We start from the raw sequence: 27,558 nt of genomic DNA on the forward strand, positions 1-27,558 counted from the left end.
ATAACCTAAGTCTCCACTTTGCAAACTACCTCCCTGCTTGGAGTTCAGGTTTTTAATCACTGCTCTGAACCCTATGTCCTACCCTTGAAGACTTACCTCATTCTTCATGCTTCAGTGGGAAGCTGAAGGGTAACTCATGAAGTTGCTTTCCTAATCTCAAAGGATTACAGAGGAGTACTATGCACCGCTTAGCCGATTACTGTAACAAGCTTGTGGAAATCCTCTGGGAAATCCTTATGTGAGTATGTAAGTAAGCTATGAAAGTTGGTAAGCTATGAGAGTGTTCACAAAAAGGGAATTACACTTTTATATTGCAAATTCAGCTAGTTTTTACTTATATGTCATGTACTTACATATTCAATGCCTCAATAACAGACAGACTAGAGAGCTGATGAACAAGCACTATGATCTATATTATACACTAATTCTCAAATTGGATCCCCATTTTTAGTGAATGAAGTAAAAATTCTTAAACACAAAGGCAAACACAGCGTGTATGACATCGCATTTATGTGATTCACAGGCTGTTTCTGATCATATGTAATCTCTTTCAGTTTTAACTAGCCACTCCATTCAGTTTCTTCCCCAGCCAATTCAACTGAGAACAAAGCACGTTACCTGTCACAGAAGCTACTTAAAGACTACAGAGGGAGCAAGACACAGTCACCAACACAGCAAGATTTTTTTTTTTAAATAGAAAGAATGACTAGGGTGTGAAGAGTGCAGGTTTCTCTCCAGAAGTATTATTTTTTAATCTCCTATCTTATGCAAAAGTCCCTTGAAATTTACATAACCAATGGGCTTCTTGAGAGCATTGGAAGTACTATTTCTTATCAGTACCTGTAAGCCTAGATGTACAGGAAAAAATATTGTCATACAGAATTCTGTAATGACTGAAGATCTACCACATCAGATACTTAATTTCCATCCCTAACACCGTATCAGTATCTACTACTCTTAGTGCTCATTAAAAAAGTTCTCCTTCCTTTTTGACCAACCAGAAAACTGATTCCTTCTTCAATCATTTTTCTCCCTCCTTCAGTGTTGCACAGATAGAGTTAAGGTACAATAAGAGCAAGATCATTCTTGAATAAGACTCAGGGACCCACTTTCCAAAATTCCAGATAAAAACTGGAAAAATAAGAACTAGGAAAAGTAAATAAGATGACTATCACCATTTTGTAGTCATTCTTTAATCTCTTACCTTTCCTCTCTTGTTCTCCTTCAACCCATATTGGCCCACCTCCTACAGCAATGCAGAAATTCAGAAAAAAAGAAGGAAGCAGACCAGCATAACAGAGGAGAAGTTCACAGATGTTGACAGTATAGCATATCATAGCATAAGAGTAGACAGAACGACTTAAAGTGAAAATTCATTTTTAAGAGAACACGCTTCAACAATGAAGAGTCTATGGAAAATGCTCTGTAGATTATTTAGATAAAAGGATCATAGGGGAAAAAAATAATGTTTCCCAGAAAACATAGGAAACCTGCTACAGTGCTGCCTGAATCAGGAGAACTGTCCAATATCCTTAACTTTTCATTATGAGCAGGATTTATGCAGGACTACCTAATTGAAGGCAGAAGGAAAAAGATGAAAGGGAGGAGAAAAAATATGGCTTTTAATTAAGAAACAGATTAAAGGAAAGAAGTCCCAGCAGAATAGCATTTCTATAAGATGTGTTAAAAAGAATATAGGCAGATTTCTGAAAATATCTTGATGATTAATTTTAAGAGCAGAACAGTAAAACTAATTGCAAGCATTCATAGTTTCACTGATGGTACAAAAATATTCATTTGAAATTATTTACATTAAGATAGAATACTTAGAAGTTATTATTTCTTCAGTTGATTCTCCCACTATAGAAGCTGAAATGTTTCTGACAGAATGAATGCTCACAATGAATGCCAACTTTCACCAGAACTCCTATGAAACAAACTTGCTTGGAATCCATGTTCCTATTTTGAAAATTGCATCATTTTAATTCAAATTAAGGTATATGCAAATCTAAAATAAGACAAGCCGTTTTTACAGAACATGACTGTACTTTAAAAAAAACACCAAAACTGTAGAGAGTTAATTTACATTCGGACGAAAATAAGCATATCCAGAAATACAGTTATAAGAAGACTGGACCATCTCTCTTCTACAAGATACTTTTTAGAGAATTTATAAAACAGTTGATTTTTAATAATATACATCCAGACATGTATACACATACCTCATATTCCTTCCTGCAGACCTTTAAAACATCATTCTTTGCAGAAGCCTGCAAGACAGAGAGATTTGTTTCTGCCTTCATATTAACTGTGATAACCATGGATTCACAACCTATTTAAGTGTTCCTTTTTAAGAACCTAAAGAATCCATGTAAAGCTTTAAGGGAAGAAAAAAAAAAAGAAACAAAGCAGAATCCATGACTGTCAATAATACATTTAACTAAAAAACAAAACCTTGTATTTCTGCACCAAGTTAGCTGATACTGGAAGCACACAAAGCAACTTTATTTTTGGAAAAGGTTTGCAACACAGAGCAGAATACAGAAAACATTCAGGAAATGGAAAAACTTGAGCATAAAAATGTCCCCATTTTGCATGCTCAGCACCATTTTACATGCTTCTTTCCCTTCTCCTCCCTCTTGTACACACAGTCCTACAGTTCCTATTGTCAAACTGAGTAGTAGAAATGCTCCCTTAAAAACTGCAGGTCAGTTTTTACTGTAGAGTACCTTTTGCTACTTTTTCAGATGACAGATATTCAAAATTATTGTTACTACTAACATTAGTTATTTCTCCCTCCAATAATTTAAAATACCAGGCTAAAGTCTGACCTTGAACCTATCATATCACATCAAAATGCCTCCCAAACCCCCTCAAGTTTCAAGAATCAAAATTAAAATCCAAATATTTCCCATTATCCCTAACATTTGACAAGTATCTATATTTTCGTTTAAATGAAAATAATATGAAACCTATCAACAGGAGTCAGTACAGAATATAGGCAAGATTATGACATAGCAGAATCTGCTATCAAACAAAACAGCATCTGAATCGGAGAATAATGAGAAATTATATAACCATCATAAGATAAAATTAAGAGAATTTTCTAGAACACTGCAATAAATAGAAATGTTTTTATCAGGTCTTGAAAATACTTAGGATAAGTTTGAAAACTTTGATAAGGAATGCATTTGGAAAAAGATAGATGTATCTTCTTGTCAGAAGGTCAGAAGTACCATTTGTTTACTCAGTCCTCATCTCTTTTCCACACTACTCACATTTGTGTACTCACTGCTCATCTCCTGTCAAGTAGTTCAAACTATATGCTTTTTTTTAAGGTTGCCTTTTTTCTTTTTTTTTTTTTTTGCATGACAACAATTTGCAGTAGGTAGCTGGTCCAAGATTAAGATTACACAGGTAACGTGCAAGATACTACAGTGACTATTACGTACATCTGTTTTCCAGAACAGAGTTACAAGGATGATGATTAATATTTATATGCTCTTTGACTCTGAAGATCTTTTTAAGGTCAAAAGCATATATTTGGAAAAGAAGAAACGAAACAAAACCAAAACACAACATACTTCACAGATTTTTAATAAAAAGGCAATTGCTAAATTTATGTACTATGCTTAAAATTGTCATTTGACAAAAATAGTGATATCGTAACACCAAAATCAACTTTTTTCCATCTGATGAACAAAAATCTCTTTAAAGAGGCACAAAAATCTATTTGCAGCTGTAACCACAATATTGCCTCACTAAACATTACACTGCAACAAAAAAGAGAGTGTTGAAACAGCTACATGTTGCCTTCCACTCAGCATTATTTTAAAATAATGACTTTCACGTAGAGATTGTGACCAAAAAAAAAAAAAATTCAAGAAACTAAGTTTAGCATAACCAAAAAGAGCTGCAGAATCTTTATGGATTCAGTCAATAAATTACTACAAAATAAAACACTAGAGTGTATTGGCAATAATCATGTGTCTATTGTTTGCAAATCAAAACTAAGTGGATTAGCTCCATTTGCCAAGTGCAGTGGTGGAGGGATGAGCCAGCAGCCAGCTCACCAGCTCTCACACTGCGACTTCCGCAGCATCAAAATAATAAACACCATCTGATTTCACCTTAACTGTATCTTCATTACTAAGCAGTTATATGTGGCATCAGAATGTACAAAAAGAACACAGCTAACCCTAAATTCTTAAAATTTCTTCTTCAGGTTCATCAAGTCTTAGGAAGCAGTCTAGTCCTACAGCAGAGTTGAAAATAAGTATCCAAAAAAATGCCCCCTCCAAAATCCAGCACTTTTTTTAATCTAGGTATTCAGCTTCGTAGACTTGAACTTCGACTTTTTTACTGAAAATTCACTTTAAAAACATAAATTCTTCGTTTTGTTTTTTTTTTTTTTGGAATTTGGTTGCTGGCATTTATAACCAGTAGTACTTCCTGGGAAGTATCTAGACATATTTTGCAATTTTAAAAATAGTTCATGTGATAATTTAATTTTGATGTAAAAAAATGCATTAAGACGGAAGGTCATAAACAGTAATACATAAATTAATTCGTGACATAATTTGATATTAACCATAGAAAAACTATTAGAAAGCCTTACCTGTTTACATGCTTGACGACATTCCACAGCAATAGCTAGCTCACAGCAACCTAAACCAACCCACCCATCAGACTTCTTCAAAACTCCTTTGAAAATAAGATGACATTACATATTACAGTAGAAAGAGAAATTATGCCATCATTTTCCTTTCCCTTCCCATGAGTCAGCTACATTTCAAATTTTATAATTCTGTTCTCATTCAAGAAGTCTACTAACAGATTACATTTCATTGGAATTTTTGAAATAATTCCCAACCAACTTGAAAGCAAGAAAAGAGCAAGTATGTGCCTTAATAAATGCTGAATTTAGCAACTATGAAGTACCTTCTACAAACTAAGTGTAAAGGTGCTTTATGCAAACTATTTTGTATGTTCACAGGAAGTATCAGAGTTTGATAATTTGATCAATCTAATCTGAAATATAAGCCAAGAGGAAAAAAAACCTCATTAGAATCAACGTTATCTCCCACAGACATGTGCTCTTGTTGGTTTCAACAGCATGTTCTTCTATCAACTCTGTCAATGCAGAATATGTTTCTTACTTTTTCTTCGATCTTCCTGTACTGGTTTTGTTCAGGATGGGCTTAAATTTCTTCATAGGAGCTGCGAGGACCCAGCTGGGATAGCTGACTCTAGCTGACCTAAGGGGTATCCCAAACCATATCACATCATGCTCACCAATAAAACCAGGAGGTGGGGGTTGCCGTGCTGGGGGACTGGCTGGGCACTGGTCGGTTGGTTGGGAGCAATTGTCTTCTTTTGCATCACTTGTTTTTCTTGTTTGTTTTGTTTGTTTGTTTGTTTTTGTGGTTTTCTTTGTTTGTTTGTTTGGTTGGTTGGTTTGTCCCTCCCCCCCCAACCTTTTTCCTTCTTCCATTTTTGTAATTATTACATTGTTCATTGCATTGGCAAGGGAAGGACCGAGTGGCTGTGTGGGGTTTAGCTGCCTACTGGGGTTAAACCACAACACTTCCTCTGCAGTTTATCCCCCTCAATAATGTGGTTGCATTTCCAGAATCACCTGCAACAAAAGTTTCACATCTCCCTGCCTCTCCTTTTCCATTTGTCCTGGCCTTAGTGGGAAGAGGGGAGAGGGGGGGCAAGAGCGGGAAGTTGGGGGGAGAGGAGGTTAACAATACATCTGCCAGGGTTTGATTGTTACCCCGCAACCTTAACCCTGGACAGATAATTGGTGCCCAACATGGGGCAAGACAAAGGGGTAAATTTGGAGATTTTTGGCTTTTCTACTGCTCTGACATACCTTTCAATTTTCTTGGCACGGTGTCAACTCATAGAGTTGTGATACTCGCGCGCCTGTTTGCTTCGGCTATTATTTAGTGGTATTAAGGCAAAGTGATTACATTGATTTAAAGATGTTGTGGCATAAGTTGTATCAGTTATTTTCTACATTGGGCTCACTGATTCCTTATCTGTGTTGGTGTTTCCTTCTGAATCAAAGTATTCATTATATAACAACAAGAAACTGTACAGTGGTGATGATGATCCTGTGTGGTTTGGCACTGGTTTATTTCATTATACTACAGCCGCTAATGAATTTCTACTCGTTTTTGCTTTACCTTGAAAAACCTCCGGGAGAGATTAAAGAGCAGTACGGCTATGTGTTTGCTAATTGGCCAAGCGAATCTTTAGAAAGGCTGACTAACCATACTTTTGTTTTTTCGCTAGGACAGTTTGCAAATGTTTTAAAGAGCTTTGAATATCCTTGGAGCTTTGATAGAACTGTGATGGTGCTATCTGGTTTCCTGAATGTGTGTCAGTTTGTGTTACTGTTAAGAGAAATGAGGTTCAATAGGAGGTTTGCGTCTCTTTTTAGTCCTGAGATTTGCGGTGTGTCTTCAGAAGCTTTAGCAAAAAGCACTCCTAGCCGCTCCAGAAAAAGCAAAACAGCAAAAGCTGCTGCTGCAGCCACTGCCCCCCAACCGTGGCTTCACAGCCTGAAGTTACAGCTCCTATGCTGAGCTCCTCTGCCAAGGTCGCTGCAGATAACATTACTTCTCCAGCCTCAAAGGCTAACAAGGCAGCCTCCCCTTCTTTACACATTGGTCACTGTTGCTGCTGTAACCACAGCAATCACTGTGACAGTCATTCAGACTCTGGAAATGAAACAAATGATGGTGAACCCATATCAGCATCAGTTGCTGGTTGTAAAAAAGTCACTAGAAAGACCACTCATGCAGCAGGTGATGGCACGGGGCCAACATCAGCCCAAGGGGCATCATCAGGACAGGGAGGAGATGAAGTGACCACCACTCAGTCCTTTTCTCCAGGTGAGCTGAGAGATCTGAGAAAAGACTTTAGTTGTCGTGAAGGCGAGAATATTCTAACCTGGCTGCTCCGATGCTGGGACAATGGAGCAGAAACAAATGAACTGGAAGGTGGTGAAGCCAGGCAGCTGGGATCTCTGTCAAAAGATTCCACCATTGATAGGGCAATTTCAAGAGAGTCTAATGCCACTACTCTCTGGACCCGACTCCTGGCAGCTATGAAAGTCAGATTTCCCTACAATGAAGATTGCATATCCAAGCTAGGGAAATGGAATACTATGGAGAGAGGTATCCAGTTCCTGAGAGAATTAGCTGTGCAAGAGATCATCTATTTTGGACCAGACAACCAAGAGGGGACAGACCCAGATAGAATCAATTGTACACAATCTCTGTGGTGCAGATTTGTACAAAGTGCACCACCTGCATATGCTAAGTCATTGGCAGGAATGGTCTGGTCAGCTAGAGGTGTACAAGATATTACTGAAGTGATTGAGCAGCTCCAGGACTTTGAGGACAGCCTTGCTGGTTCTCTACACACTTGTCTCCCTGCTGTGGAGAAACTGTGTGAAAAATCTGATGACCGGTTTGAAAAGCTGTTGCAAGAAATCAAAGAACTCAGAGAAGACTCGTACCGTGCATGACCTGCACAAAACTATGTTTCAGCTATTAGGAGAAGGCGTTTCCAATCTCGAGAGAGAGGACAGAGGCAGCCCACAAAAAGAGGTTCACTGTGGTTCTTCCTACATGAGCAGGGAGAAAACATGAATAAGTGGCATGGAAGACCTACCTCAGAACTTCAGGAACGAGTACATAAGATAAAAGGAAAAACTCCAAGGAAGGTGGCTGCTCCAGTTTACAAAAGGAGCAGAAGAGATTCTGATGTTCTTGAAGGAATCTCTAATTCACACCCAGAGACTGTGCAAAACAGAAATTAGAGGTGCCCTGCCTCCAACCAGGTGGAGGAAAGGGATAACAGAGGTTATTGGACTGTACAAATACGATGGCCTGGTACAACACAACCCCAGGAGTACAAAGCTTTAGTGGACACTGGTGCTCAGTGCACAATAATTCCTTCTAATTATAAAGGGACGCAATCCATCAATATTGTTGGAGTGACCGGGGGATCCCAGGAACTGAGTGTTGTAGAGGCTGAAATGAGCCTAACTGGAAAAAACTGGCAAAAGCATCTCATTGTGACTGGTCCAGATGCTCCGTGCATCCTTGGCATAGACTACCTCAAGAGAAGGTATTTTAAGGACCCAAAAGGGTATAGGTGGGCATTTGGTATAGCAGCTGTGGACACTGAGAAAATTGAACAGCTGTCTGATTTGCCTGGTCTTTCAGATGACCCTTCTGTTGTAGGACTGCTGATGGTTGACGATCAGCAGGTGCCAATTGCTACCACGACGGTGCATCGCCGGCAATATCGCACCAATCGAGACTCTTTGATTCCTATCCAGAAGCTGATCCGTCAATTGGAAAGCCAGGGTGTGATCAGTAAGACTCGCTCACCTTTTAACAGCCTAATCTGGCCAGTGCGTAAGTATAGTGATGAGTGGAGACTAACTGTAGACTATCGTGGCCTGAATGAAGTTACACCACCACTGAGTGCTGCTGTGCCTGACATGCTAGAACTGCAATTTGAACTGGAGTCAAAGGCAGCCAAGTGGTATGCTACAATTTACATTGCTAATGCATTTTTCCCTATTCCTGTAGCAGCAGAGTGCAGGCCGCAGCTTGCTTTCACCTGGAGAGGCATCCAGTACACGTGGAATCGCTTGCCCCAGGGGTGGAAATACAGTCCTACCATCTGCCATGGACTGATCCAGACCACGCTGGAGCAAGGTAAAGCTCCAGAACACTTGCAATATATTGATGACATCATCATATGGGGTGACACAGCGCAAGAAGTCTTCGACAAAGGTGAGAGAATAATTCAGATTCTTTTGGATGCTGGTTTTGCCATAAAACGAAGCAAGGTCAAGGGACCTGCACAAGAGATCCAGTTTTTAGGAATAAAATGGCAAGATGGTCATCATCAGATCCCAATGGAAGTGATCAACAAAATTGCAGCAATGTCTTCACCTACTAATAAAAGGGAGACACAGACTTTCTTGGGCATTGTAGGTTTTTGGAGAACGCATATTCCTGACTACAGCCAGATTGTGAACCCTCTCTATCAAGTGACTCATAAAAAGAACCAGTTTGAGTGGGGCTCTGAACAACAACAAGCCTTTGAACAAATTAAGCTTGAGATAACTCAAGCAGTGGCCCTTGGACCAGTTCGGACTGGACTAGATGTTAAAAATGTGCTCTACACTGCAGCTGGAGATAATGGACTTACCTGGAGCCTCTGGCAGAAAGCACCAGGAGAAACCCGAGGTCGACCCTTAGGTTTTTGGAGTCGAGGATACAAAGGATCTGAGGCCAACTATAATCCAACTGAAAAAGAGATACTAGCAGCATATGAAGGAGTTCAAGCTGCTTCAGAAGTGATTAGTACTGAAGCACAGCTCCTCCTAGCACCTCGACTGCCGGTGCTGAGCTGGATGTTCAAAGGAACAGTTCCCTCTCCATATCATGCAACTGAGGTTACATGGAGTAAATGGATTGCATTGATCATGCAACGAGCTCGAATTGGAACTCCCAACCGTCCAGGGATCTTAGAAGTGATTACAGACTGGCCACAAAACAAAGACTATGGGATGTCTCCAGATGAGGAGGAAGTAACACGTGCTGAAGAAGCACCACTGTATAATACTCTTTCAGAGACTGATAAGCAGTATGCACTGTTCACAGATGGATCCTGCCGTCTTGTACGAAAACATCGAAGGTGGAAAGCTGCTGTGCGGAGTCCCACACGACAAGTTACAGAAGCCACTGAAGGACAAGGTGAATCTAGTCAGTTTGCAGAAGTGAAAGTCATCCAGCTGGTTTTGGACATTGCTGAACGAGAGAAGTGGCCAATACTTCATACTGACTCATGGATGGTAGCAAATGCCTTGTGGGGGTGGCTACAGCAATGGAAGAAAAGCAACTGGCAGCGCAGAGGTAAACCCATTTGGGCTGCCACACTGTGGCAAGACATGGCTGCTCGGCTAGAGGGCCTGCCTGTGAAAGTTTGTCATGTAGATGAGATGCTCATGTGCCTAAAAGTCGAGCCACCGAGGAACATCTGAACAACCAACAAGCGGATCAAGCTGCTAAGATTAAAGTAGCTGAGGTGGACTTGGACTGGCAACATAAAGGTCAACTTTTCCTAGCTTGGTGGGCCCATGTTGCTTCAGGGCATCACGGTAGAGATGCAACATATAAATGGGCTCACGATCGAGGGGTGGATTTAACTATGGACACTATTTCACAGGTTATTCATGAATGTGAAACTTGCGCCGAAATCAAACAAGCAAAACGGTTAAAGCCTGTATGGTATGGGGGGCGATGGTTAAAGTATAAGTATGGAGAAGCTTGGCAGATTTATTATATTACACTTCCACAAACACGTCAAGGTAAGCATTATGTACTTACAGTGGTGGAAGCAACCACTCGATGGTTGGAAACATATGCCATATCTCATGCTACAGCCCGAAATACTATCTTGGGCCTTGAAAACCAAGTCCTTTGGCGACACGGTACGCCAGAAAGAACTGAATCTGACAATGGTACTCATTTCAAAAACAGTATTATAGACAATTGGGCCAAAGAACATGGTATTGAGTGGGTATATCATATTCCATATCATGCACCAGCCTCTGGGAAAATTGAAAGGTACAATGGTTTGTTAAAAACTACACTAAAGGCACTTTGTGGTGGAACTTTTAAAAACTGGGATTCACATTTAGCAAAAGCCACTTGGTTGGTCAAAATTAGGGGATCAACCAATGGAGCCGGGCCTGCCCAATCAGAAATTCTTCGTACTGTAGAAGGAGATAAAGTCCCTGTAGTATATGTGAAAAATATGTTAGGAAAGGCAGTCTGGGTTACTCCTGCCTCGAGCAAAGGCAAGCCCATTCGTGGGATTGTTTTTGCCCAGGGACCTGGCAGCACCTGGTGGGTGATGCTTAAGGATGGAGAAGTTCGGTGTGTACCTCAAGGGGATTTGATTTTAGGTGAGAATATGCAATACTGAACTGCATGATGCGAAATGCCATACTAACAGTGTTTAATAAGTGTCTTTCAGATTAAGACAGTGATGATGAAACCAGAGCTAGCTTCTTCGAGTGGCGCCTGACAACTTCTTCGAAGTTGATGTCTTTAACCCGTGAACAGTGGTCATGAGATGCACTTGTACCATTTTTCCTGCCCTGGGAAACTGTTGTGACAAAATGAACTTAATGAACTTTTCAAATTATGGTCCACTAATTAAGATTAATTACTCCTGTGTATATATGTACATATGTGTATATATATATAGTAGTAGTGATTAATTAAGATTGTATTGATAGATTGTATTGATAAGGTTTAAGCATTCAGTGAATAGCATATTATAAGGGGTGGAATGCCCTGGTTTTGTTAAAAAACAAGTTTCTCTTTTAGTGAATTTTGCCTGTCAGCTAAAGCCTTCATATTAGTTGCATTTTCCTGGAGAACAGACACATGTTTTGGTAAACCTAGCGATGGAATGCAAACTTATTGATAAGCACGGATGGACATCTCTTGAGAGGGGCAACGAGAAACCGGTGACCAAGAAACTGACCAACTGTGTATAACATTCCATTCACGTGAATACTTCATATAAAAGTGAGAGATCACGAGGATCTCGTACCTTTTCCTTTTTTCTCTTTTTCCTCATGGCTGACATTCGGAGAGGACCTTGCTAGTCGTCCCTGCAAACTGAGGCCTAGTGACAGACTGAATCCAGCTCTGGTTGGCTGCAGAGTCCAATCCAGGACTTTGGGTGCTGGCTCTGCAGTTGCTGAGACTTTCAAGATTGGTTTTGTATATTTTGTATTGTTTTCTCTATTCTTATTAGTAGCATTAGTAAAACATCTTTAATTTTTCCAACTCTCTTCTCTCTGTCCTTCTTTCCCTCCTGATCACCTGGCCTTAGTGGGAAGGGGGGAGATGGAGGGGCAAAAGGGGGAAGTTGGGGGGAGAGGAGGTTAACAATACATCTGCCAGGGTTTTACTGTTATCCCGCAATCTTAATCCTCGACAATAGTAAACTAGTATTTCTTACCTGGCAAAGAAGAATTTATACAATCCCACACTTCTCCCTGAAAAGGAAAACGCAATTAAGCAAAAGTAAGTCTACAGAATAAGAGAGTTTCCAGCAGACACAAACGTGCATTTTCTGCATTTTTGCCCTGGGTTTTAAATATCCTCCTGGAAGAATTCTTATGTCTAAAACACCTTTTGAAAAAGCGCTATGTGATATGAGTACCACTTGCTTTGATGAGAAGGCTGCCATCTACAGAATGTGGAATCAATAGCAGTGTTTTTGTAGGTGCAGAACATAGCATATTTCAGGTAATCACAGTTATCTAGTGAACTTTCTCCATCAGTGTTTAGAGAACTATGTAGCAACTGTTTAGACAAAGAAAAAGATTTATCTAGGATGGAGACCTGTGAAGAAACTTATTGCTCTAAGCACTTCTTTCCACCAGCTTAAAAACAACAACAACAACAGTGAAGTTCACTAACACAAAAGTTAACAATAGGGATCTGTTGGGTTCCCTCAACTGCAAAGCACTTCTGGTCCTAAATACACATCCTGCTAAATGACCTAAGTGGCTGCTGGTATTAGACAGACGAATTCTGTTTTGTTTTGTTTTTTGCCCAGAGAAAAAAAAGAGGGTGAAATGCTTACGAAAGAGTTGCTGTTCTTACCTCTCTCATTACTGTTACTACCAGGACTACTAGCCAAGCTGACTACAGGGAATTCTTTAGATTGAGGCAAATATAAAAGAAATCTCAGGTCCAACATTGGTCTGCCACAGGTACTTATGTTACCCACCCAATAAAAGTTACAAATGCCCCGGAAGAAGGAAGTCTAGGTGGCAGAGGAAGAAGTGAATCTAAGGTAAGAATTTTAGTTGAATTGTCAGAAACAAGTGCATATTGCAGTTGCAGTGGATGCGCTGTGTTAGAAGGCTGAAGTTATGGGAGTTGCTATGCACTATATGCCAGATATTTAACATGCTGTCACTGGAGTCTTACTACACTTAAGTGATATGATCACAGTACAATATCTTAAAATGACAAGAGTACAGAAAAGTCTTGAAGGATTACATGTATTTTAGTGCAATGTTACTGAACTCAATTTGTTTTTTAAGCAAGCACTAGGAAAATTAGATGAAATCAGAGGAAAATTCTGCAAAGAGTAAGAAGGGAAGTGACAAGACTGTACTGGGTTTACATGACAAGGTTATGGTAGCAGGGGGGCTGCAGGGGTGGCTTCTCTAAGAAGATGCCAGAACCCTCATGTTCGATAGAGCCAATGACACCAGATGAGTCAATCAGCAACGTTAGTAGCACCTCTGTGATATTTAAGAAAGAGTAAAAATTGCTGCACAACAGCAGTGGGAAAACAGGAGTGACAATATGTGAGACAACCCTGCAGACATCCAGGTCAGTGAAGAAGTTGGGGCAGGAACTACTCCAGAGATTTCCCTGCAGCTTGTGATGCAGACCATGGTGATGCCAGCTGTCCCTCTGCAGCCCATGGAGGTCCACAGTGGAGCACAGATACCCCATCCTCATGTCGGAGCAGATGGATGTGCCCCTGAAGGAAGCTGCAGCAGGACTTGTGACCCCACAGGGGACCCACACTGGAGCAGTCTGTTCCTGAAAGGCTGTGCCTTGTGGAAGGGATCCATGCTGGAACAGTTCTTGAACAACTGGAAGGACTCATGTTGGAGAAGTTAGTGGAGTACTGTCCTGGCCTGGTGTCCTGTGAGAGGGACACCAGGTTGAAGCAGTGGAAGAGCAGGAGGATGAAAGTGTGGCAGAGACAAGGCGTAATGAACTGACCTCAACCCCCATTCACCATCTCCCTGTGCCGCTTGAGGGGAGGAGGTAGAGAAAACCAGGAGTGAAGTTGAGCCTGGGAAGAAGGGAGGGGTGGGGAGAAGGTGTTTTTAAATTTGTTCTTATTTCTCATTATCCTACTCTGACCTTTTGATTGACAAATTAAATTAATTTCCCCAATCTGACTGTGTTTTGATCATGACGGCAACTGGCAAGTCATCTCCCTGTCCTTACCTTGACCCACAAGCCTTTCATCATATTTCCTCTCCCCTATTCAGCTGAAGAAGAGGAGTGACCAAGTGGATTTGGTGGGCACCTTGTGTGCAGCAAAGGTTAACCCACCACAAGGGGCTTTAAATGAGTGTTGGACATGTTCTTTAAGACCAAACAAAAAGTTCAATTCAATCACACCGAAACAGCAAGTTATATTGTTATGCAATGATTCTGTCACCACAAGAATTAATGATTTTCCAAAGCTGCAATGGGTATGTATCTAACGACCTAAAACTGCCTGCCTCCCTATCTGTGGTACTCTTGCATAAGAGTCAAAGTCAGAGAGCTGCTACATCTGCTAGTTCGGTCCCATTGATTCAGTTGACTTCCCTTATTTCAAGAGAAGGTTAATGGCAGGACTCTATGATCTCAAGGGACTTTTCCAATATAAATTATTCAAGTCCAAGTGACAATCACCCAGCACAATGTTTTGCAACATGGGTCAGATTTTCATTCCATTTCATTGCTTACACAACCAGGACACCTAGCAAAACTGTCAAGTCCCATCTTACTGCAAGTAGCATAATATATGATGGCCTTACAAAAAGAAAAAAAAAAAAACCACAAAACTACTTTGCAGACCAAATAATAATTTTTCTAGTCCTCATAACAAGGAAGAAAAAGTTTGAAGACATACGCACATGTTCTACCAGCTCAAAACTCAGCAAGAAAATAAAATTCAAGTAATTTTAAAGACTTATTTTTGCAAGCAAAACTTTGTTAATATAAAATTAGACGTTTGGCTTTATTTAATTAAATCTAGCAAGCCTTACCATTGATTCTGGACAATACTCAGGTGCTCGCTGCAGTAAGTGCTTCAAACGGGAATCACTCTTCGAAGACAAAATCTGTTAGAAACAAAACACACTTTAAAACACTTAAAATGTAACTATGTATTGAATATTTTTTCAATTTATTTTGTCCTTTTTAGTTTCACTTCTATCTACCCTTTGACAACTTTGGCTAACAGTTAATACATAAACAATGTAAAATTTAAATTTTATTTATTTATAGTCTATCAAATATGTTGTACTTTTTATGAAGAAAGAATTTTTATATTTAGGAGTGAATGAGAATTTCCTCCTCAAACCCTTCAATCAAGAAGTTTCTATTGAATAGGCAGTGAGAAGAACAGGATTTCTGTCCCACACATCAAAATATTATACTATTCTATTTACTTCATTAACCTTCTGCTACATGTTACGTGACCTCAGGCAACTAAACTCCTTCCAAAAAACCCTGAAATAAGTAATTTCTGTGGAACACAGATGAACAAAACCTTGACTAGTTAAAAAGATTATCAAAACTAACATGAGAATGAATACTATCCACAGTAGAAGATCAAGTGAAGCACCACTTAAGCAAACTGAACATCCAGAAGCTCATGAGATTGGATGGGATACAACAGAGGATGTTGAGAAGCTAGCCACTGTCATTGCAAAGCAGCTTTGGTACCATTTTTGAAAGACCATGGTGATGGGATGAGGTCCCTTGTGACTGACAAAACCAAACATTATATCCATTAGAAAGGCAAGAAGGATAATCTGGGGAATAACAGGCTGTTCAGCTTACTTTCAGCTCACAGAAAGATTGTGGAATAAATGCTTACAGAAGCCATGCCATGGCACATGAAGGAAAAGAAGGCAATTGGAAACAGTCAAAACAGGCATACCAAGGGCAAATATAGCCTGACAGCTTTCCATAAAGAAAAGATTGGTTTAGTAAAAAAATTGAGATCAGTCTATGTTGTCTACCTCAACTTTAAAAAGGTTTTTGCACTGTTATCTCTCACCGTATCTTTGAAATCAAATGGGTGAAATGTGGATGGGTTACAAGGTGGGTGACAAACTGCTTGGACAGCAGGGCTCAGTAGTCAGCAGTTCAATGTCCAAGTGTTGGCCACTGAGAAGGGGTACAATATGGGAGTCAAACCAATACTGTTAACAGCTTTATTAGTGAGCTGAACAATGGGACAAGAAAAACCCTCAGCAGGTAAGCAGAAGAGCCTAAACTGGGAGCTGCCATCAATATACTGGAGGGTAGAGCTGCCACACAGATGGCTTTCAATGGGCTGACATAAACCCAAGAAGAGCAGTTCAACAAAGACAAACAGAATCTTGCAGTTGAAATGGAACAGTCCTATGCAACAGTACAGGTTGGGTGCTCACTGGCTAGAAAGCAGCTTTCCAGAAAAGGATGTTGGGTCCTTGTGGATAACAAGCTGAGCATGGGTCAGCAGTATGCTGATGCAGCATGCTGCACTTCATTAGCAGCAGCACCACCAGCAGGTTAAAGGAAGATGAGTATTCTCTTCTATCAGGCACTGATGAGGCAACGTCTGCAATATCAAACCCACTTTCGTTCCTTGCACAGGGGTGGCACATTATTCAACTACAGAGAGTCCAGTAGAAGGCCACAAAGGATGCTGGACTTCACAATGTACCACGACAGGCCAAGGTAAAAGAATCTGTTCAAACTGAAGAAGGGTTAAGAGGGAGCAAGGGGTATCTAAATTCCTGTCATCCAGCATCTGAGAAAGGATTATGGAAAAGACGAGTCAACCATTATCAGAGTTGCACAGTGGATGGATGAGTTGCAAAAGTAATAAGTTGCAGCAAGAGAAATTCTGACTAGGTGCAAAGCAAAAAAAAAAAAAATCTTCACCATTAGAGTACTTAAGTGCTCCCCAGAGAGGCTGTGGAAAGCCCATCCTTGAGGATATTAAAAACTCGATGAACAAGATTCTGAGCAACCTGATTTAATTTTGAAGCTAGCACCTCTCTGAGCAGGTTAGACAAAATGACACTTCCAACTTAAAGTATTTTGCACAGTTATATTTGGGAAGAGATTTCACCTTATTGACTTTCACACACTATTCTGAATCATGTCAATTAATCTTTTTTTTCTCAAGTGTCTTTCAGACCATTTTGCAGTGTTGCTCATCTCATTTCCTTGTAACAAGATGCTTTTACTTCATCATCTTTTTGGCATTGTTTTTGTTGCTGTTGTTTTGGTTTGGTTTTGTTTTTTCCAAGTTTCATGGAAGTGTTAAGGTAAGTTGAGCTCTCAGCACATTTCAAATTGTTTTCTGGTCCCACATTAGTCATGGTTTTAGTTGTTTAGCAGTCCAATACGTAAAACACAAATTAAAACAAAAAAATGGGCAACAAGAGGGATTGAAACATTCCTGATAATGTGAGACTGGAAGTCACAGGAATAATTGAAATATGGATGCATTTTGGATCTTTCAGAAGGAGAAATACATTACAGTCTTATTCTGAATTTGACACATGATAAAGTCATTGAAATAAAAACAAGAGAATAAGAGTACTGGTTTCTGAAATAAGAGCAAGAAAAAAATCCAGTAGTATTTGGGGTCTCCTAGGGTCACAGAATAGTAAAATAACTCAGGTTGGAAGGGATCTTGGAATATCATCTATTTCAACTTCCTGCTCAAAGCAGGGTCACCTATAAGACCAAACTATGTTGCTCAGAGTTTTATCCAGTCAAGTTGCAAAAGCCTCTGAAGACAGAGAATGCACAGCCTCTCTGTTCTCATGGTAGAAAAGTTTCTCCTTATAAGCAGCTGGAATTCTAGTTTAAATTCTTGACTGCGCTCTCTTGTCCTCCCACTATGTACCACTGTGAAGAGCCCAGCTCTGTCTTCTGAAGCAATCTAACTGTAGGGATAAGAAGGCTGCTCTGAGGTGCTCCTTCTTCCCCAGGTTAAAGGCAGCTCCCTCAGCCTCTCTAGAAGCATGTGCTCCAATCATCCATAGTCACCTTGGTGACTTTGCTAACTTGTTCCACTTAACTGATCCCTTTCTTGTAACAGGGAAGACATAACTGGGCACTGTGGGAGATTTGAGGTATTTTCTTGAAGTTAATGTGTGGATGGGATTCTATTAGACGGAGATTTGTTATCAAAGTAGCCAGGCCCAAAAGAATTTCAAGGCCATCTTGGAAAGCTGAAAATATGACGTAAATCAACAGACCTATTAGCAGTGAGATTCAGGCGCGTGGACAGCTCGTGAACATAGACAATATCCAATCAGCTAATGCATGCTTGGAGCGTGGACGCATGATCAGGAAATAACTGCATATATAAGGAAGCTTGTTTCTGTAATAAATGGCTTCGCTTGAATTCATATTGGATTATGTGGGGTCCATGAGTTTTTGCCCTTGCAGGGCACAATATTTTATATGTTGTCAGCAAGTGCTGACTAAATGGGGAGAATAATTTATCTAGGCCTACTGGCAACGCTCCTGTTAATATAGCCCAGGCTGCTGTTGACATGGAAGTCACAGACTAGTCACACGATCAATATGATCAGACAGTAGTCACTTCATTAGCAGAATCACCAGACTTATATATGCTATTTGCTCCCTTATTATGCGATAGCTAAAATCTGATTGGTTGCATGCACTGTTAATGAGCTGTTCGCACGTCCTTAAACCATTTCTGCTAGTTCAGTCCTCTTTGCGAGCACCAGTTTCCCCCATGGCATCCTGCTTTTTCAGACTGGCTTCGGCCACATACACTTGCCTTTCTTTCTGATTTTTCTGCTGCATAAGCTTGTATCAGCATTTCTTCAACCGTGACTAACCTTGCTGCATCTTTGAGGCCTGCACTTCATAGGCTAATCAAGTTCATATCTAAAATGTCTGGATTGCTCACTACCTGTCCTTGGGCTTCTAAAAACCCCACAGGCTGCCTCCTTTATTGTTGGGGCACAGTCAGCTCATGTTCAGCTTGCTGTCTACGTACCAGTAACCCTGGATCCTCATTTTCAGCAAATCTGCTCCCTAGCGAATCAACCGCCAACTCATACTGTTGCAAGCAATTCTTTCTTCAGAGGTGCAGAACTTCGCATTCGTCCTTGTTGAATTTCATAAAGTTCCTGTTGCCAATTCCTTCTATCTGTCCAGGTCCCTCCAGATGACAGTCTTGTCATTAAGACTATCAGCTCTTCCTTCCAGCTTCATATTGCCTGAAAACTCAACAAGAGTAGCATCTGCCGTCTCCTCCAGGTCATTAATAAAAATGTTAAAGATGACAGGTCCCAGGATGGACCCTTCTGGTATTGCACTTCTTATTAGCCTGCAGGCAGAGCAGGACCCACTAACCTCTATCTCTGAGCCTGATTATCCAATCAACTTTTTTACTCATCAGAACCATATTATCCTATATAGATGAAAAGCAATCAGGCCTGTCAGGCATGTTTTACACCCTGCATGTGCAGAAATGTTTTCCAATAACCCTGTCCACGATTTTCCCAGGGATATAAGAGAAGATAACTATTCTGTATTTTGCTGGATTGGGGACCGTCCTTTGGGTTTTTGTTTGTGGCAAGGGGAGAGAGAGAGGGGCAAAAGGGGGAAGTGTGGGGGAGAGGAGTTTAGCAATACATCTGCCAGGCTTTTATTATCACTCCGCAATCTAAACCCTTGACACTACAGTATCTGACAGACTTAAACAAATGATCATGAAAAGGAGATGATACTGAAATTAAGCTTGGAATAATACTGCGAATGCAAAATAATTTGGCATTTGAATCATGTTAGTTGACAAACAAATTGGTAATTCAAGTTTTCTTTTTCAAAGGGCTCATCTAAAGTAGCTGAATTACTAGTTAGAATAATTCCTTACTCTCAATCAAGCCTTTTCCTTAACTGGCAAGATCAAGGAGGACACCACTGGGTCTCCTGTACCCTTCACCCTAGCCACTGGCCTGTAGTTACCTTTTACCCATGCAAAGCCTCCCTCACTGGTGTCCACGTAGATGAGCAGCCAACGGTTAATAGTCTCAGAGTCAAAAAAAACTTGCAATTTCTGCAACATCCTAGATTTCAGCCCCTAAAACCCAAACCACCTTAGCCATCAAGTCTCATCTGAAGATGAGTGCCTCCATCCCGTGCAGAATGGAGTCTTTCCCATGGTGGCACCAGTTCATTAGGCCAAGATGGCTCCCTGATGGAGCCTGTTTCTCCTCACCTGTCCTAAGGGCCCAACTCTATTCTGTAAGTGCATATTCAAAGAGAGGCCAAGTAACTCTTCCTGCTGTCAGAATCATAGAATGTCCTGAGTTGGAAGGGACCCACAAGGATCACTGAGTCCAATTCCTGTCGCTGTATATAACAATGCCACAGTTCACACCATGTATCTGAGGGTGTTGTCTGGTCTCTACTTGAACACTGTCAGGTTTGGGGCTGTGACTGCCTCCCTGGAAGTCAGAAGTCACAAACTTTCAGTCTCCAGTAAGCATAGCCTCTGGACATCCTTCTTTCCATGCAACGCGTAGTTCAGGCTATCGCCCTTGCAGGTCCTCCATGAAGAGCTTGCCTAGCTCCCATTTACACTGAGGCATGCTTTTATCCTCAGCTTCTTTCTATGACAGCTCAGGAAGCATGACTCCTGTAGTTTAAGTGCCATTGACTCAAGGAAAAACACTAGCCTTTCCCTGCAGCCCAGGACTTGGAAGGACACATTCTTCCTCAAGAGCTCCCTCTGGGTCAAGACCTCCAACATGTCATGAGTCTTTGGCCCCACCAGTTCCAGATACTGTCATGCTGGACATAACAGACACACACAGTATCAAGCAGCACATCTGCACCTCCTGCTGGCTTTCTCCACAAGAAGCAGCTGCATTAATGTCCAAATTCTTGTCTGTGCACCTGGTTGCTGACATTCCCTAAGCATTAGATAAACAAAAATACGGCGCATAAGCCTGCTCTCTATCTCTCTCTGCCATCCCTGACGAGCAACTCCAATGTTTTATGGCTCGAACTACCACCTCTAGCAGGAAAACATTTGTTTTTAAATTATTAATAAATTATCATGTCAGGATGGTACAGTGTGCTGGTACAGAGAGGTAGTAAGTGTATAGCAAATGTTTTAGAAAAAGTACTTGGAAAGACAACAAAAGGCAACTCAACCAACTCTGTTCCCATAGTCACTCCCTGTATATGTAAACTTTCATTTTACAAATTTAATGTTTAAAACAAGGGGGTAAGAATCAAATAATACACTCCAGAATGGATTCAACACAGACAAAGCATTGGAATCATGCTGCACAAAATGGTTAAGTTACAGAACAGGAAAAATCAGGAGAAAAATAGTATACAGCTCCTTCAGCCAGTTTGTTAGCCTGTATCAAAGGACCATTCAGAAAATGACGCTGCCAGACTGATGTGTGGTAACTAAGACAGCTCCTTACAGAACAATTTGAGGGGTGCCAGTCTTGCTTCAGTTTTGTTCTAGACCTCTCACCACAAAGACTCTGAATATGTTGATTATGTGAGCAGAGAGAGATCATCCAGATGAGGCAAGATCAGAATACCTTACAAAAACCACAGAAAACCCCACACAATAATTACAGCTGGTATAACAGAAATGGGATGAAATTTGACAGTAAAAAGCTCAAGGCCTTTCATCAAAAGCTAACACAAATTCACATGATAAACTAGGAACTTCAAACCACTAGAACAGAAGAATGAATTGGACAGATTACTCCAATGCCCTCACAATTCAACTACTAAACCTGCCTATTAAATTTGTTTATATATCAGAATGGGTATCTTTCTCTCACAAAAAAGTTTTAACACCATTTTTAAGGTTTAGTGTTATATTTTTGTTTATAATACCACGTACAGTTTTGCTTACCTGTATTGAAATACATAAACTTATGCTGGAAGGGCTGCAGGAATAATTATAGGAATTGAGAGAATATCTTATGCAAAGAGACTATAAGACTTTTCCTTGTTTGGCCTAACAGAACGAAAGCTGCAAGGGGATTGGGTTGCATTCTATAAATATATTGGAGAGGGAGAAGTGCAATTTAAACTAAAAGTTTTGTTAGTACAACCACAGATAAATATAAACCTAATCACAACCAGTTTTAGTGCTTGAATAGCCCCAAAGCAGGCAATGGAGACAAGAAAAGTGGGCAGGTATGATGCCAGGACATAACTTTAGTGTAAAAATTGCGTATATGTGTATGTATGCTTTATCAATGCAAAATTTTAAGGTATATAAATTTATATAAATACACATACACAAAGCTGTACAACATCCCATCCAAAGGTACAAATCTAAACATAAGCTGTGGAAAAATATTTTCCAAGCCTGAATTTAGCACAAACAGCTCTTTATTATTACCTTATGAACAGAGTAAGTAAGCAGATTTCTGCTGGATTCACAAAGCCATCTATTATGAGGAGTATCTCAGATGCTTAGCTGGGAAATATGAACTGCCAGAAGAAAGAATAGTACCAACATCTTGTTCTTCATTTTAAATTCCCTAAAGCTTTGAAACACAGAAGATCCAGAAATTCCTACCTTCACTCCTCCATTTCCTAACATGCTTATCACTTCTTGACTAAATCCTGACCTCAAATTTGTATGGCTATTTCTCCTCAACTTCAGTAGAACCTGTTTTCCACTATGAAAGTAAAGAGGACTACAGTTTTAAACCTTTAACAATAATATTAAATCTCATGAACACACCTAATATTCACACAGAAAATAATTTGCTTATAACTTTAATCTTGCCACAACATTGTCTTAAAACCATGATTTTAACTCTGAGAGATAAACTACATTTAAAAGAAGCTTACCTGTTCACAGACATCACGGCACATTAAGTTGTCCTTTGCATGGTAACAACAAGACAAGCCTATTGGAAAAGCAAGGGGAGAGGAAAAGATATTTAAATGACTTGAAGCATGTATCTATCGCTTCTGAACAGAAACACCCATTTGATGGCCTATCAGGACCATTTGTCTGGTCCATGGATGATCATGAGAAATTTTAGTTCCCAGAAGGTGAAAAAGAACATGAGAAGTTTTGTTCCAAAGCTGATGAAGACCTGTTAATTGAGTTCAGACCTACCCCTGAACACTGCTTAACATGCACTAGCTTGGCACCTGCCAAATTCTTTCCAGAGGTAATTTATTAACCCAAGGGGATAAATAAATAAATAAATAAATAAATGAATAAATAAACAAATGGATGGATGAACAAATGGATGAATACATGAATGAATATATAAGTAAACAGACAAACAAACAAACGAACAAATAAATAAATAAATAGATTTGTGAACAAAACACTCACGAAAACACTCCATGTATGGAGACTATATGCCTTTGTAAACTGAATCATCTCACACACCGAATGTGAAAAATACAAAAACCAGTTAGGAGAAGGTGGAAAAGAAAATTTGAGCAGGAAACCCTTTTCAGACAGAGGTGAACAGAGCTGCTCATTTAACTCTGGCTTCTTAGAAACTTTGAATGAAATTGTAAATTGTTTCAGTGTGGTGGATGATTTAGAGTGGTTTTGTCTGACTAGATGAAAGTCATGAAGCAAACACAGATATGAACGCATCAACTGCAAAACAAATGAGTACTGAAGTACTGAGAAGTCATGAAACGACAAGGTTTAAAGTGGCATTTTTAACATTATACAAAATGAATTACACAACTCTTTGATATCCATTTTCATGCTCACTGCCCAGTGTTTGGAATAGTGTATTAGAAAACAGACAGACAGAGGTTTCCTTCAAAGCTTTTACTTCCACAGACATCTTCACCCACAGGAACATTTAATGATTACAGATTTCTAATCAACTGTATTTGAATTATGTATCACACTGATACAATATAATAGCAATATGGTACAATGATACCACACATACAAAGTTGTATTTCACAATATCTAGTTACTAAATAGATCTTGACTGAACCAATAAGAGGGATCTTGGGCATGAATTCCTTGATAATTTCACAGCTTACAAGTGTTTTCATTTGAAAGTTTATAGCTGTTACAAGAAGATAATCAATTTAAAAAAGAAAAGAAAAAAAAAAAAGAAAAAAAATCGTATCTACCACCAGCTAACCCAAAATTCTCCAATACTGAAATGACATTAAAAAATAAAAGTAAATTTCAGCCTGAAAATGTCAAGGAACTGGGCAGAGAAAGGGTGGGCAGGGAAGGGGTGGGGCAGAATTGCTGAAAAGGTTGTCTGAAAGAGTCATAATTTCAAATGGCTGTGACAGGAATGAACTATATTTTAATACAGAAATCTATAATTTCTGAAGAGGAAAGAAGAGAAATCAAAGCAGGACTTGTAACTGGTGAATGCTTCCATTTATAATTAGAAACAAGACAGCAAAACGCTTGTAATAAATGAGGACAGCACCAAAATCCTGCTTACAACCTCATGAAATGAAATAATGAAATTGTAAAATTGACTTTAATGTTTTCTGATTATTTTCTACCATCAGAGAAAAGGACTGAGATATGACACAGGTGGCTTAAAAATATTTCCTATTTGAGAGCTACACAGAGACCTTGCAGGTTTTCCTGTACTATATTCTGTAAGCTGATCTGTCTCAACATTCAACTTCATCATGAGCAGGCTCCATCATGTTCAAAACTCATTTATTATTTCACTTAACAGAAAAGCTTTCCTTTATACTCTCTTAGTCCTGTTATAAAGACATGGTATTAGAAATAAGTAACAACAATATAAACCATTTCTTAAGGCAAGAGTTGCACTTATTTTCAGAAATGTTGCTAAATTTTAGTGCCTATGCAATCAGACTGCAAGAACAATAGCACAGGGCCAGAGAAAACATTCAGGTTCACAATGAAAAGATATCCAGCAAATTAATTGTCCTAAGTAAAAAAATTCAACCAAATGTACTTAAATATAGGCTTTTACTTACAAACAGAAATGCTGGTTACTCAAACAAGTCGTTGATGCTTTGTTTCACCATACATCCCAGAAATTTTTAATTATGTAAATTTTTATCAAGAGTAACTGCTACACTTAAAAGATTCAAGAATTCAGTGTTCCTAGTCTATAAAGAAAATTTACATTGGCTTAGGTGACACTGCATAGGTTTAAATGCATCCATCACTATAATTTGAGTTCATTAGTATCTTTGGCAACATTTATTAAACCCTCCTCAAACACTTCCATTGCCAAGCTTCAACTCTTATCAATTATGCTAAAGAGTGTAACAAATAAGTAGCAATATACTAAACTTCATGGTCATTTCATTCCTTTTACACAAAATCCTAAACAATTGGTGGTATCTTGAATTATCAGCAAATTAAACTGGCCCACAGTGATCTTCAGTGCTTAAGTCCAAAATGAAAGTTATAAACAATATCCACTCCAAACAGAATTCCTCAGTTCTCTTTCCAGTTAACCTCTTCTGAAATGTCTTATGACATCTCTTTCAACCAGTCCCTTACTTTCTTATTGCCACTTTATCTGATTTTACTAAAAAATGTTCAGGTTTTCTCTCAAAATTTTATTCATGTCCCACTATGAAATATCCTACTTCTTTCTTTTATAAGATCTCCTATCTCAACAATATGAGTAGGTTTATCAAGCAGAAGTTGGACTAGAGTATGCCTTATTTCATTCTTCCCCAAACCATGCCTCATTAGAAATCAGAACAGTGAAATGCCTATAAGTGCCTCAGTGATTGCAGTCTTCTGCTCTAAAGTATTACATATTTTGTATTTTACATTTCCGTGACAGCATTATCAACATGATCTATTTATTAAAAGCTATTTGCCAATATCTGTGCTTGTGCTGCCTTTTTCTTTTTTTTTTTCATTACTCTTTTTTGGTCCTGTCAAGTCGTTATCTGTTATCACAACTTTAATGCAAGAACTATATTACCACTGTCCTTGTCTCTATTAAACATCTTGCCTTCACTTTTAAAAATATTCAACATCTTGTTCTGAACCATTCTTCTTATTGAAAACGTTAGCAAAACCATAAGGAAGACAAGCCTTAGAATACAAGGGCTGTTCCGACATTTCATATGGCAGTCCAGAAGCTGGGTTTTACACCAGGTCTTATCCATTTCAACTCACAATCCTGTGAATTTACCTATTGCCAGCGTGACAGCTGAAGACACAAATCCCTGCCCCGAGTCACGTAACCCCATCACAAAGCCAGGTGGCATATGAGAAAGACGGCCTGCACTCCCGTCCTCGCTACCTCAGCCATGTAAGTCCCCTCCGTTTGGCTGCCAGCCTTCCCACCAGAGCGTCAGGCGGCTGCTCTTCATAGGAAGGCGGGGGGCGTGGGGAAGGCGGACACCAAGACAGCAGCAGCGGGAAGATCGACACTAGGAAGGCGACACTCCGCCTTCCCCCCAGCGCCCCGCGGGCATCGGGGAGAGCCCCCGACCCTCACCTGCTGCGGCCTCGCGCTCACCGGCCTCAAACTTCTGCGGAGCAGGTGCGGGCAGCAAGCGGGGGCCGGGGCGCCGTGCTCCCTCTGCCTCAGCTGCAGCCAGCCCGCCCCCGGCTGGGGCGAGACAGGAGCGCCCCGCGGCACCGGCCGCACCCCAGTTCCGCAGGCAACGCCATATCCCCAAGGCTTCGCGATCCCGCGGATGGCCTCGCCCCTGCGCCATGTTGTTGAAGAGGGACGCGCGGAGCCGTCTTCCCCCCTCCGCGGCTCGCTACTCACCGGCCGCCCCAGGGGGGAGCAGCGGAACCGCCACCAGGCAGAGGAGGGCCCAGGGCCACCGAACGGCCGTTACCGCCATGGCCTGACGCGCCTCAGCGCCCGCCACCCAGCTCCGCCCCGCGACCCCCGCCCGCCAGACGAACGGGTTCTGACGCCGACAGCGCCCACTCCCAGCCCCACTCTGCCTCCTGCTGCCCCCATTGGCTGTGGCTGCCCAGCCAGGCCACGCCCCTCCTGCCTGGCCGCCGCGGACATTCCTGCGGGTCAGAGGCGCCGCCGGCAGCCCTGCCCCTCTCGGCGGGGATAGGCGGGGGACAGAAAAGGGCGTGGCCTGCAGCAGGGCGGTGCCCATAGCGGCCCGGCCGCGGGTGTGGACTGCGTTGCTCCGCTGCAGGGTGGCTGGGCTGCCTACGGGCACCGGTTCTGTGGTACCTGTACCGACCTTCGCCGCCGCCCGCACAGGTATCTCACAGCATTCCCCCCAGGTTCATGGAGCAGCAGAGGTGTGCTCGGAGGGGAGAGATCGGGCGGGTATGGGTTGAAAGAGGGCTGAGGACTGAAGAAACAGTGTTTAAGAAGGTTTTTTGTGAAGGAGACAGAGACCTCAGCTGAATTAGTTGGTTTCTATTTATATAATGTTTGCATTATTAATATATTTCTACACATTACTTATAGAGTATGGATCGAAAGCCTTCTGTATAACACTGGGTTTTGCTTGAAATTACAGGGTGTTTCAAAAAGATGGACATGTCTGTAGAGGATAAGTACCATCTCTCATAATGTAGTTGTAAGTGGATCTCATACCCATATAAGGATGGATAAATTTGTTTGTAGATTTCTTTCCCAGCTTCATGCAAAGTGCATTTAACACCACTGTGTTGGTTATGCTTTGGGTCCGTCTTGTTGAAATATCC

General features: G+C 40.7%; 1 protein-coding gene across 3 annotated transcripts in view; it reads right to left on the minus strand.

The window, feature by feature from the left end:
• RECK (reversion inducing cysteine rich protein with kazal motifs) overlaps positions 1-26,804 on the minus strand; it is a 62,536-nt gene extending 35,732 nt beyond the window's left edge. For 2 of the 3 annotated variants that reach the window (XM_071804655.1, XM_065832221.2), the window contains exons 1-7: positions 26,645-26,804; positions 22,758-22,816; positions 14,915-14,989; positions 12,079-12,115; positions 4,619-4,704; positions 2,223-2,270; positions 1,205-1,246 (exon numbers count right to left, since the gene is read on the minus strand). In XM_071804655.1, coding sequence (XP_071660756.1) covers positions 1,205-1,246; positions 2,223-2,270; positions 4,619-4,704; positions 12,079-12,115; positions 14,915-14,989; positions 22,758-22,816; positions 26,645-26,723 — 426 coding nt within the window. In that variant the 5' untranslated portion in view covers positions 26,724-26,804. The remainder of the gene's footprint in view (positions 1-1,204; positions 1,247-2,222; positions 2,271-4,618; positions 4,705-12,078; positions 12,116-14,914; positions 14,990-22,757; positions 22,817-26,644) is intronic. The other variant, XM_065832220.2, reaches the window with a different exon arrangement.
• Between the last annotated feature and the right edge of the window lie 754 nt (positions 26,805-27,558).

This window comes from Patagioenas fasciata, chromosome 2 (assembly GCF_037038585.1).
Source record: "Patagioenas fasciata isolate bPatFas1 chromosome 2, bPatFas1.hap1, whole genome shotgun sequence".
Lineage (NCBI taxonomy): Eukaryota > Metazoa > Chordata > Aves > Columbiformes > Columbidae > Patagioenas > Patagioenas fasciata.